This window comes from Panthera onca, chromosome B3 (assembly GCF_046562875.1).
Source record: "Panthera onca isolate mPanOnc1 chromosome B3, mPanOnc1 haplotype 2, whole genome shotgun sequence".
NCBI classification, from domain to species: Eukaryota; Metazoa; Chordata; class Mammalia; order Carnivora; family Felidae; genus Panthera; species Panthera onca.
The window spans coordinates 116,282,797-116,296,435 of NC_138344.1; the positions used below are offsets into that span (position 1 = coordinate 116,282,797).

At 41.1% G+C, this 13,639-nt stretch overlaps 1 protein-coding gene across 18 annotated transcripts in view; it reads left to right on the top strand.

Moving 5' to 3' along the window:
* Positions 1-13,639, top strand: part of SIPA1L1 (signal induced proliferation associated 1 like 1) — a 364,598-nt gene that overhangs the window by 286,557 nt on the left and 64,402 nt on the right. For all 18 annotated transcript variants that reach the window (XM_078448063.2, XM_078448064.2, XM_078448062.2 and 15 more), the window contains 3 exons: positions 2,430-2,587; positions 11,596-12,169; positions 12,807-13,081. In XM_078448063.2, coding sequence (XP_078304189.2) covers positions 2,430-2,587; positions 11,596-12,169; positions 12,807-13,081 — 1,007 coding nt within the window. The remainder of the gene's footprint in view (positions 1-2,429; positions 2,588-11,595; positions 12,170-12,806; positions 13,082-13,639) is intronic.

A 13,639-nucleotide genomic window follows, 5' to 3' on the forward strand; every position in this document is an offset into this window, starting at 1 on the left:
TTGGAGAAAAATCGGAATAAATGTCATTGGGATCTCAGAAAAAGGTTTTTTTCTTAATGTTTGTCAGGAGGACAGCAAAGAACATAAAAAAACCCTTGCATTTGCATACATCATACACGGTGTCTTTTAAAAAAGTCTAAAAGCACAACGCCTATTACTAAAATGTGGTCGATGAGGTAGTAAATGAGGAAACTAAGAAGTGGCGCATTGTTACAGAGCAACATGGAAACTGGCAGTATTGTTTTGGAAGGTATATGGTAGTTGTTTTTTAAAAATATTGCAAAATAAATGATACCAAACTGACATTTAAAAGAGTCCGAGAGCTAACAGCATCTCCTTTCAAAAGCTGTTATAAACACAAGCGGTCCAGTATTCCCTCTGACCTTAAAATGGATATAGATTTTGTTATTGTCAGCTTTTGTGCTAACAGAACATAGGCCAGCTGCAGAATGAATCACACCGTCTTTCACAAAATTTAACCAAATACTGATCTGATCTAACACTTTGTCACTGCAGGTGTGATTAAATCGCAAATCCAGGTAATGAGATTTTGCTTTGCTATGATTACGAAAGTAATCAAAAACAGGCAGCAAAGCAATGAATCAGCTACAAATCTAAAATAAACCTATTGAAGATAAATTCCATGATCTAGAACTTGTTGACAGTTTGTTTTATGCAAATTCCAAGTTCTCCATTACTCTGATAGGAAAGCATCATGCTAAGAAAAATAACGTGTTTCTTACTTTAACCAGTAAGTGGTCAAAAAACTTCAGGACATTCACAAGTAGTATTTAAAGGCTTATCCTACCTGAGTACACAGCAGAGAAAGGGAAGATGTATGGAAGGGTGAAAAATTTAGTTAAGATTCAATTAAATGAGTTGAAGTGTGTTGAGCAGCATGAGTTGGCATTAAAATGGACAGCTGTCTAAATTATTTAATTTGGGGGTCCAGTCAAGGTGAAAGTGTTATTAGGTCCTATTTCAGAATAAAAGAGTGATTGGTACTGCTGCATTTTAAGAAATTTTAATTCGCTAGCTAGAGAATTTATTTCTTCTTTGTAGATCACTTTATGCTTGGGGAAAAAAACAAAAACAAAATATCTTTTAAAATCTTGTGGCAGGAATTTGTTTATAAATACTGTCTTTCATTATATATAATGTGAGATGGACAGATGGATTTATTTCTCTTTGGGTCCTTTATTAAGATATTAGTGTTACATATCAAGCAATATTTGGAATAAAGAATGACATTGCATCCAAAAGCAATGACATCATGTATGCAGCAATGACATAATACATAGACACATTGTATGCCCGAGATTCTGAGTAGATGAATAATGTTTAATAATGGGTACATTCTGTATAACCATCAGCACAGACCATCTTTATTTCTGTAACATCCAATAATATATCATGTTTAGAAATGAAACTAAATGGCCTCATTAGAGGATAATTTGGGATGCTTTGAAATTCCTAAGGTTAAAAGTACATTTCTGGAACATTCTAACTCCCAATTCTCAACCATAATCTAAAAGGCTATTGTTTCTCCCAGCTAACAGCTAATACTAGATCATTGATTTTACTTGTATGTAATTTGTGTAAGTTAAAGTCACTGGCGAATTTAAAAAAACAGTTTATAAATGTAAGCTTATGCCTAACAGATAGTTGATATAATGTTATATCTCATTATTTTCCTCCTTGTAAGAGCCTCTATATAATAAATACGAGAAATGCAAATTTTGTTCAACTTTTTTTTCACACTGTTGACTTAAATATGTAATAAACCCCACTTGGAAAGTCACTGGCCTAGCATGAGTTGGGGTGCCTAAATTTGAAAGCCACCTTCCAAAACACTTTTTAATGTGAAACAGAAGGTGGTCTTAAGCAATTTAAAAAACTATTTAGACTTGAAATTTGACCTGCTTTGAAATTGTTACATTTATATTCTGGAACATTAGTAATTTCTGCACTCCCAGCTCGTGACACAAAAAGCATATTGGAAAACACCTTAGCCACATTTCTTTAAATGAAGTGAATTAAACCAGAACATAAATTGCAGTGTAATTACTTCAGCCATTCTCATCTCTAAAAAAATCTTCCCTGTGGCAAGTTTCTTCCTTCTGTGAAAATGGAACAAAACTGTTGTTATGGAAACTGAGAATTTGGAGATGCTGGAACTTGGCATAAGATGCCAGATATTGGTTAGCTCCTGAATGGGCTCTACGTGTTATGCAAATTTCAGAATATTCATTTCTGTAACCTTCCTCAGAGGGAGTAAGATGGGCTAAATTATTGACAGTAACTGTAGATTACCTACCTTAACATGCCCTAATTAATGGTGAATGTTTTAAATACAGTTATGTAAGGGAATCGGGGAGGAAAAAAGCAGAGTGTTGTCATTTATGTCGTTTGCTTATTTTTTCTTTCAGCTCCTACGCAAGCGGCACATTGGAAATGATATTGTCACAATTGTTTTCCAAGAGCCCGGAGCACAGCCATTCAGCCCAAAAAACATCCGATCCCACTTCCAGCACGTTTTTGTCATCGTCAGGGTTCACAACCCCTGCACCGACAGTGTTTGTTACAGGTACCTACCTGCGCCCTGGTAGCAGCCTTGTGGGCGGGGCCAGGGGTCACGTGCGGGGGGGTGGGGGGCCATCCTGCTCCGCTTGCTCAAACAGCAGTGGGAAGTCTATTGCCATTTACTTCTGTCTTTTAACTATGTGTGTGGATGGCCGATTCACGCGATGATGTCACCCGATGGCGTTGACATTGCCCAGACACGCTGGTTAGACACCTGCTGTTTCCATTTGCACCTCCTCCTTAGGTGGTGTCCTTGGTCCATACCATCTGGTCACCAGCTAATTACTCATCTTGCTAATTATACTTTGCATTTGGTGTGGCAAGAGCAGAGAAGAATGATGTAATAAGTAGAGAAGTTTTGTTTTAATTACTATTGTCTAAAAAGCCCAGACCCTTGCTTTAAGACTGGTTTGATTCACTCTAACGTTTCTGACTACAGTCTTCAAAGTATTTGTATGCACTAGTAAGCACTTGGTGGAATTGTTTCAGTGTCCCATGTCGACCCAGTCTCGTGAGTGTCCGACTTCAAGCATCTATCTGCAAGAGGCCTTTGGGCGTTGACAAAGATAAGAACCTGAATTGCTGGGTCAACATGGTCATAGTACCAAGAAGATGTGTCAGGCTATTCTAGCATTAACCAGATATTTCTAATAGAAATCTGTCTGTTTAAAGTAATGGAATTTTATCCTGTCTTTCCATCCTTAATTTGGAAGATTAGGCTTTGCTAATGCTGGATATTTGTTTTTAAATTAATAAAGCCACCTACCCAGAAAGTGGCCAGTACAGACTGACAGTTGGTTTGTTGTGAGAGCCACAGCTGTCTACTTTTGGGAGTCAGTGCAGGTTAATTACGGGAGGGGAGCAAGCAAGCTCAGGGAACAAAACAAGGAAAGGTTACTCCGGACTGCTGTAAACCACTACCTTCCTTGCACAGCCCCTAATAACTGTATATGTTGGGCTCTGGTGATAAGCCCAGCACTATTTCTAGGCACTTTACATGGGTTACCTCATTTAATTTGTAAAACCCATGCATTAGGTACTGTTTTTGTCCCCCATTTTCAGGTGAGGAAGCTTAAGCAGTGGGGCTAGGTCCCTGGCCCAAGGTCAGCTAGTACCAGGCAGTTTAGATTGTAATGCACTAAGTCTGATTCTAGAGCCCAGCCCCTTCACTGCTCAGCCATGTTGCCTTGCTCACATGCCCTGTGAAGCACGGGTCTTTGCTGCCCTTGCTGCTGACCTACAAGCTGCTCCAGAACTCTGGGGCTAAGGGGGTGGGAACTCCAACAGAACAGACCTAGATCTGCAGCCTCTTACCAAGAATCTGGTCCCTGGAAGCTGCTTTATTTAGAATAATATGGCTATTATTTAGAATAGAATGACAGACTTAAGTGCAGAACATTTGACTGTACCTGGGAGGGATGGCTATTTGCACTTAGAAAATATCCCCAAGCAATTGAAACACACTCTGTACTGGATTTATGCAAGGATTTCATGGAACTCTGATAGAAAGCTAACCCCTTTTGAAATGGTCACTATGATGTTTGGGAGTGAAAAGCTTCGCGGTTTGTTTCAGAGATTTCTTCTTTAAAAGCCCTTGTCTACATGAAGTGCTGTCTAGTAGAAATGTAATGCAAGCCATGTATTAATTTTGTATTTTTTAATAGCCATACTTTTTAAAGTAACAAGAAATGGGTAAAATTAATTTTAGCAGTATAGTTTTTGACCCAATAATACATTTTATTTACCTGGTATGTCCAAATAATTATTATTTCAATAGGTGATTTTTAAGTTTTAAAAATTACTGACCTATTTTACATATTTTTGGAGTAAGACTTTGGAATCTGGAGTGCATTTTAGACTTACAGCTCATCTCAATTAGGATGTTTGATTTTCATTGGAAATAATGTTTAGATTTCATAAAAGTTGCAACTGGAAAAGTTGACTCATATACTCGGATTGTTCCAGACATGCTTTTTAAAAGCTTTTGAATGACTGAATTGAGTGTCACTTTTTAAAGTATGTAAAATATGGCCAGGGTAAGTCTAAACAGACTGATCATGAGGAAAGGTCTCTCAACCTTCTTCAACACTTTGCTAAGGAAGGAAGTGATGTCTGTCTGATTCTTTTTTTTTTTTAATTTTTAATGTTTATTTATTTTGGGGGGGGGGGTGCAGGGGCAAAGAGAGGGGGAGACACAGAATCCAAAGCAGACTCCAGGCTCTGAGCTGTCCACACAGAGGCTTGAACCCACAAACCATGAGATCATTACCTGAGCCAAAGTCGGATACTCAACCAACTGAGCCACCCAGGCACCCCTGTCTTGTTCTTTTAAAACTCCCCACCCCAGCCTTGAAAACCATGCTTTTTGCTATCTCTCTTATTTTTAATCTGCTGCCTGGCGAGCCCATCTTCTTAGCCCCACCATGCAATGTGATGCTGGACCCTTTGTGGGAAGACAGTGAACACCCCAGCTCATGGCACATGAGCTGGCCTGGGATTTCCTAGTTGCCAAGCATGTTTGAAGACCCAGTGCCCTGCTTAGAAACTGTGAACTTGGGCCTTTTGCAAATCCAAGAGCACGTACCAACTTGCAGTATCACTAAAAGGAATCACAAGAAACAAAAGTAGAGATCTTTTCCTGTTATTAATTTGAGGTATTTTGATTGTTCTCAGTCCAACTCAAAGTGAGGTAGGCATGTTTCCCGAAGTGTGTGGGGATGTCAGGAGATGCTTCAGGTCCCAGAGCAGATAGGGCAACTCTCTTGTAGTTAATGCTTGGGGGAAAGAGTGTGAAGGGTTTATGTTCTCTGAAAATAAATGTATCATGAAGCAGAATAGGTCTTCCAAAGAATTTCTGTACCTGTGAGTTTTTCTCATACCCCAGCCACTCCCCAGAATACTAAGGATATGAAGTTATGGGCCTCTTTCATTTATTTACGGTACTTTGGTTGAAAAGTTTATAGAGCTGCATTGATTTCTACTAAATTAGATTTAAATCTAATTTAACTCTACAGTGATACAGTTAGAGGGATTCAAATACTTTTTATCATTGAAAATCTCTTGTTCTGAGCTTTTTCCCCAGAGAACACTCACATGTACTTATTGACATCTCCTTGGCACGTATGCTGAGGAAAGCACAAAAGGGGTTTTCTCAAAGGAGCTTCTTGCTGTGATCAGGTGGAGAAGTGCGGGGTCCGTACAGGCTGAAGTTATAAGGAACGTTGAACTGACAAAATGGGGTTTGGCATATGTTTTAGAGCATAGATGGAGGAAATTCAGTGGGGGAGAAAAAGAAATAATTCTAGGAGTGGCCAGTGGTGTAGACAGAAGTGTAGACAGAGGAAAGGGTGGGGGGTGGCAGGTGCCAGAAGAAGGTGCTGCCATAGATGGGGTTACGAGGCAGTGGAGCCCTTTGGAATGCAAGGCCATCCGGTAGCACGGTATAAAGAGAGCTTTAGGAGAATTCACCCAATGTCACCATGCAAATTAGTTTGTATACAAAAAGACAACTTTGGAACTTGTTCATCTATTTTCACCAGCTCTTTGCAGCTCTTATCATGTGTATGCTAGGCACTATTCTAGGCCCTGGAATATAACAGGGGAACAACGAGAGAAAAATCCTATGGTGGATGTGGAAATGAGGTCCTGAAATAATGGATGTTCTATCTCTCTAGGGATTGGAAAGTTTATAATTTATAATTTATTTATAATAGGAAAAACTGACTATTTCTAACTAATTCCAGAGACCAGTTAACCTTGAACGGTAGACATAGCCAAGAACTCAGAAATTAATCACTACGTCTGTACTAAAGCTTATGCTCATACCTGATAAGAGAGCCCCCGGTCTCTTGTTTTATTTGTATCATTACACTGAGCTTAATTATCTGGTCCTGGTTGATAGAGCAGATTAGAAGCAACAAATCAAAAAGATGAAGAACGGTTCAGTGGCAAGGATGTGCTGAGACATCACTAAGTGATTCCTGAGATGTAGAAAAACTCTTCACCTCAAAGTGAAGAGTAAGCACAGCAGTCTGGAGTCATTTGGTTTGGAAACAAAGGACCGAATATACTTAGCTCACCCCTGAGGGCCTCACTTTGTTAAAACAGGGTGTAAAAATTTTTCCCAGCATTTTTTAGTAACTCATGAGTTAAGAGACCCAGGCACTGATCTTCAGAGGTTGCAGATGTCACGAAAAGAGACAAATGTGTGTCTCATAATGGAAGGATACAACCGCACCTATGAATTAGTCTTGTTCCCTCCCCCACCATTGAACCTAAATCTGACCAAACCTCTGGAGGAGCCAGTTTACATGTTCTTCATGTAAACATGCCTGTATTCAGCAAAACTCAGACTCCAGGCAACTCTGTGTGACAAACAGCCCTGTTTCCTCAACATGTAAATGCAAGAAATAAAAGAGAGAATGAGAGAAGTGGAGGGGAATTAACAGAATAAAAAAGAAGAAGAAGAAGACAAATTGCAGTGTTGTGTGGGCCTTATTTGGACCTGTTAGATAAAAAGATTTTTAAAGTTTTAGGACATCTTAAGCAATTGAACATTGGAACACTGACTCACTATTTGATGACGTTAAAGAATTATTAGTTTTAAAACTAGTGTAGTAGTAAGTGGTTATAATGACCTGAGCCTTGAAAACGAGTGTTAAATTGTGGTCAGTACGTTTAGAAAGGTAGAAATGTAGGTTTCTCCTCTCAAAGATTTCCATATTCAGAGGTTAAAATATAATAAATGCTGAAAGGCAGCAGTATGATATAGTGCAAAAAGCACTTGGAATCAGATCAGATTGTCAAACCTCTCAGATCTTAAATTTCCCTTTCTGTGCAGCGGAAGGTTGCTTGACATCTACTTGAAATCCCATAAGTAAAGTATCTAGTGTAGGCAGGGAGTGTGGTGTGTGCATATTAAATGTGCACGCCCTTCTTTTCTTGAATGAAAATAAGTAAATATGCAAGCTTCAGCTAGGAGGAAAAAAAATCAAAGTGGGTCAAGTGGTGGAGATTTTTTCAGAAGGTCCGTCTCAAGCCCCAGTCAGCATCCCTATTGTCCAGTGTAGCTGACCTTTTTGAGACAAAAACCTGAATATGTCACTCTTGGTGTTTCAAACCATTTGGGGAGAAGTGCGGAATGCCTCTTCCTACACACCCCTGCCCCTCCTTCACCTGACGAATTCTTGCTTTTCTTTTTGTGGGAGGGCTCCCCTGCCCTCCCAGGATTATTAGGTAAATGCCTTTCTTAAGTGGTTTCAGTAGCACCCCACACCTCCCACAAGAGCTCTCAAACCACTGGATGTAGCCGCACTAGACTTTGAGCTGCTGGAAGGCTGAGCCTGTGTGACCTCTCATCCTTGATCCTCAACATGCGCACAGTGCCTGACACAGAGTAGGTGCCCCATGAGTGTGGGGGAATTGATCCTATTAGAAGTCGAGAGCCCCCCAGGGAGTGAATGACAGGCACACATTTGTTCTGCCGCTGGTCATTCCTGTCCTTTGCCTGGGCCTGCTTTCTCAGAATGCTCCCCAAACTGGCAGTCTGACCCAGGCTCCAAGAAGGGGAAACCTCCCTCTACCATTTTGACATTGAGTCCTCTTCCTTCTAAATTTGGGGTTGGAATTGTTTATTGGAATTTCCACGGTGCTTCAGAAATTCAGGCATTGTTGTCTTCTCACTTTTTTTCCATTGAGACTTCTGTTCAGACTTCTCTGGAACATTCCTATGTATCATCTTGAAATTGGCTTTGGGTGTCAAGATCTGCTACTTTATCCAGGGTCTTTGATGCCAGCAAATGCTATGAAGCCCAGCCTAATGGTGGTCTCTTCCACAGTGTGACTCTTGTGGACGGATGGTCCCTTTTGCAAGTGCCTCAAGAGTGCAAGGTTTAAAAACGTTCCTTCAGGGGGAATAGTATGGTCTTGTCATAGAGCACGCTGCTGGCCATCCAGAAGTTCGAATTCCAGTCCTGGCTCTCTGTGAGAGGCTCTGGGCACATCACTTTACTCCTCACAGCCTGTTTCCTGGAGAGGTGAAGAATTCATAGCAGCGGCTCAAATAGAGGTTCAAGGATAGGCCAAACATCAGTAAAACTCAGGACACCTTCCTGGTCCTTCGGTCATACTCCCAGGGTTTGAGGGACAGAGCATGTTTCTGTGTTAAAACGGACGCAGATACTCCTCAGCAGAATGCAGGTTCAAGATGAATTTTAAGATGAAACTCAAGATTTTATTGACAGTTCAAGGAACACTGAATTCTCTGTGTTCTCTTCCAGTGCTACCTTTCCCTAATTGCTTCAGCCTCTGAACTTCTGGCTGCTGGGTAACCCTCCTGAGTAGAACATCCTAGTCCTCAATACTGCTGATCACATAAGGCATGGTTGTGATTGTAAAGAATGTATTATTTCTGAGGAGACAGAGTATTGCCTATGAGGCTAACGAGTGTCCAAGCAGAAGCCCTTTGGAATCTGCTTTTAAAAATAGCAAGAACCATTTATAATTAATACATCTTAAGCATCTATATATAGCAAACTGAAGTTCTAGAAAGGCTTCTTAGAGGCAAAAATACTTTCGGCTGAGCTTAAAGCAGGCCTTATTATCAGGAGTTCAGAATCTGTGGCATCTAAATTAATGAGCTTTTAACCTTGTAGAAAACCTTGAAGTTAGATGAACCCAAAATGAAATCCTTTGTTTGAAAAAAGCATCCCAGGGTATCATCTTCCTTATCTTCCATAAGTGTTCTGTTTCTAATGATGCAAAGCTGATCTTAGCTCCTATATCATTTACCTCCCTACCATGATGATTCATCGATAATTATATGTTCAAGATTCAGTTCTTTCCCTCATAGTTCATTCTAGAGGCTTCTAATTATCACTGGGTTTTCAGTATATGTTTGTCTAAAGTTCTAACAGTTAATAAGTAGATCTGTAAAAAACCTTAAGTAAGTTTAAGGGGCAAATGGATAGATGGTGCTCATATTGGTGCCCCCTGATAAACATTTTCCTCTCCTTATTTAAGAGAAAACCACAGCTGCTTCTTGAGAAAGAGTGACAATTTGAAGTGAAATTAGCAAGAGAAGAAATTGCCGATTTAAAAATGAGTATTTCTGGATCCTTACAGGATTCCTCTTAGAAAAGCTAGCATATCTGGATTTTAGCATCTTTCGCTTGACTTTTGAAAAAAATGATCAAATTAAAATTATACAGCTGTCAGCATTGAAGCCAGACAGTTCACAATAGATGAGAAAAATTGCCTTTCTAAGACTGGTCTAATTAGGCTAAAATGCATATGGAGGTTCTGCGGATTCCCTTCTCCAGTTAGAAAAGGGAGTGTTGCTTGCCAGCTTTCTTTGTCATGAAGTGAACTAAATAGTCCTTTAAAATAATAAATAAATAAATAAATAAATAAATACATTTATGAAAACCACCAAATAGGGCATTCCATGGCATCTTCAGACAAAATAGGTACCTTCTGTCCTGAGGTTCCTGATTTTTATTTATTTCTCCTGTTGTCACAAGAAATAATCATTTTTTGAAACACAAAGCTAAATATGTTAAAGTAAACCCTTCTTAAAACAAAACAAAAATAGTAATGGAACCAGAGTTCTTCAATTTACTTTGAAAGATGTACACTCTCTGATTATGACTCTTCCATTTTGGAAATGCAGAAAAAGCATTTTGTATTGCTGCCCTAATAGTTGGTACAATTGCATATGGACTCACTTTTAAATAATTAGGTAATTTGAAAAGAGAGATGTTTGCTCTGTTAGAATCATCATTTCCAGCCCTCTCAGACTTTGCTAAGGTCCTAGAATGAGATCCGTGAGAACACAGTAGAAAACACAGAACCTTTCTGTTTCCATTTAACTTCTGTTGTTACTGTTTTAGGAAAAACATGATTTTTTTTCTTTTGAAATTAAAAATAATAGGTTATTACAGATGCTCATATGGTCCTTATCTTAGGCCCAATTTTAGCAGTATTATGCAGAAGAAGTGATTGGGGCAGGATTTCTCAAATTGATCTTGCCTAAAAGGAGGAGGAAAAGGAAAATATTTTCCTCACAAATAAATTATCAGAATCAAATACCAAATGTAGAGAAAGTGGACCAAAGAATAGCTCAGCTTAAAATACAATTTTAAGAAAAAAGTTCTTTAATGTTTATTTTTGAGAGAGAGACAGACACAGACACAGACAGACAATGCAAGCAGCGGGGAGGGGCAGACAGAGAGGGAGACACAGAATATGAAGCAGGCTCAAGGCTCTGAGCCGTCAGCACAGAGTCCGATGCGGGGCTCGAACCTGAGAGCCGTGAGATCTTGACCTGAGCCAAGGTTGGACACGTAATGGACTGAGCCACCCAGGTGCCCCCAAAATACAATTTTAAAACATGGTTGCTATTACTGTAAAAATCGTATTCATTTTAATACTTACTGAAATTTCAATTTTCATTTTAAAATTATGCTTTTTGGTCTGGTTGCATAGGTCAACAAGTAATGTTTGTTGAATTTTTTTCAATTTAATCCATTTTTTTATGTCCTGCATCTTTGGATATTTTTCATTATAAGCTGTCCACATATATAGGCATCACGTCTAAAATGGAGACCACATTTGTGTTCTTACAAAATCTATGCCTGTTGTGAAAGGTTACGCTGATTATAATAACCCCTGCTTGGAAATGATCAGTAGGTATTTAAAGGTAGAATATTACAATGAACTTTTTCTTCATGGAGTTATGTTTGGTTTACTATCTGTTAGTGAAATACTTTTTTACTGTAAGCCTTTTGGGGTTTTTTGGCCACCAGAAAAGTTTATGTTCTCTAAATCCTAAATCCTAAATGTGGTTGAATGGAAAGGTGTGTTCCTGTTAAATAGAAGTATGTACTGTTTCTTGTTGGACAGTGACAATTTCCTCCTGAGGGATGTCTTTGTCTTTGAGAAAGTGTGTTTTATTCTCGTGCCGCGAGGCTCAGGAGACTGACGCTCCTCTCTCACCTTTGCTTTGTCTCTTAGTGTGGCTGTCACCAGGTCCAGAGATGTGCCTTCCTTTGGACCTCCCATCCCCAAAGGGGTCACTTTCCCTAAGTCAAATGTGTTCAGGGACTTCCTTTTGGCCAAAGTGATTAACGCAGAAAACGCTGCTCATAAATCAGAGAAGTTTCGGGCCATGGCAACTCGGACCCGCCAGGAATACCTGAAAGATCTGGCAGAAAAGAATGTCACCAACACCCCAATTGACCCATCTGGCAAGTTCCCATTCATCTCTCTGGCCTCCAAGAAGAAGGAGAAGTCTAAGCCATATCCGGGAGCTGAACTCAGTAGCATGGGGGCCATTGTGTGGGCCGTCCGGGCCAAAGACTACAACACAGCTATGGAAATAGACTGTCTGTTGGGGGTCTCCAACGAATTCATCGTCCTCATCGAGCAGGAAACAAAGAGCGTGGTTTTCAACTGTTCCTGCAGAGATGTGATAGGGTGGACCTCGACTGACACCAGCCTCAAAATCTTCTACGAGCGAGGAGAATGTGTTTCGGTGGAGAGTTTAATTAATAACGAGGATATCAAGGAGATTGTAAAGAGGTTGCAGGTGAGTGTTTTCCTTCCGTTGACCTACATTCAATGTCCCTCTCATAAAGCTTTCAGTACAGACTAGAACCAAGTTGCCCTAGTGGGTGCTATTTCATTAGCTCCTCTGAAAATTCCCTGGTGATCTGAAGCAACCCAGAGTTTATGTCACACTTGGTTTCCCTCCTTTTTCAGAAGGAAAAGTAGAACCAGTGGGAGAAGACACATTTGCTGTGCGTTTGTGTTGGAAACCATTTGCGTGTGACCTGGTCCCACTGCCCTGGTGGCTGGCGACGTAGCCCAGCCAGTCTGCTTTAGCCGTCGAGAAGAATTGTTCGATTGAGTGTCTGTGCTGCCGTGAATTTCTTAAGGGCGAAGCGAGTGGCAGAATACGGTCCCTCTTGGCTGCCAGCTCCCCGTAGGTCTCTGTGAGAGGGTTTCCTTGTAAGTTCAGTGAAGTCATTGAGTGCTTTGGATGCAACAAGTATGTTCTTTCTGGCCTAATGAATGGAGGTTAGTGAAGGGGAAGTAACCACACCGCTCCTCAGCCGGCAGCAGCGTATTCAGAATTACCCTGCTTGCAGTGTTTTCCAAGTTCCCTGTCCACCACTTAACCCCCTACGGCGCTAAACCATTATACCTTTTGTTTCCTTGTCCAGTTTGTGTCAAAAGGTTGTGAATCAGTGGAGATGACTCTGCGAAGGAACGGGCTGGGCCAGCTTGGCTTCCATGTCAACTACGAGGGCATCGTGGCCGACGTGGAGCCCTATGGCTATGCCTGGCAGGCAGGGCTCAGGCAGGGCAGCCGGCTGGTGGAGATCTGCAAGGTGGCGGTGGCCACCCTGAGCCACGAGCAGATGATTGATCTCCTGAGGACATCTGTCACGGTGAAGGTTGTCATCATCCCCCCGCATGACGACTGCACCCCACGGAGGTAGGTCTGCGTTGGCGGCTGTGAACCTGGGAATCCAAGGCCGGGTTTGTGCACCACGTAGAACATCATCTCCTACCGGGTGGGGGAGGAGGCTGCCGCGAAGCGTGCCGGGTTACACGCGGCGCTCAAAGTTCCGTCCGTGGAAAGTCTGACTCGGGACATAGCTCCCTTTCAGCATGTGTCAGCAGCAGCTGGGAAGAGTGACTAACTTGGACCATTCCCAGGATTTACATCTGTGGATTTAGAAAGTTGCCATTACAGATAGAGAAGTCTGGTAATACCCGTCTTAAACATCTTGCACCAGTAGCTGAGAAGCATTGAGCACTTATTATTAGAAGACCCTGAGCAACACAGACCGTCAGGCTTTTTTGCTTTATGTTCCATGACACTCTCATTCTTCTTTCTGTCCAAACTTCGGAATGCCATTTTGACCCCTGCTGTCTCAGCCTGGAACCCTGGACGTGACTTAGCAGGTGTTTGCTCAACTGCATCTGTGTGTCGGGAATCGGCTTCAAACGAGCTGGTGCTGCTCGTGATGCTTTGGCAGTTTGGTTCCCG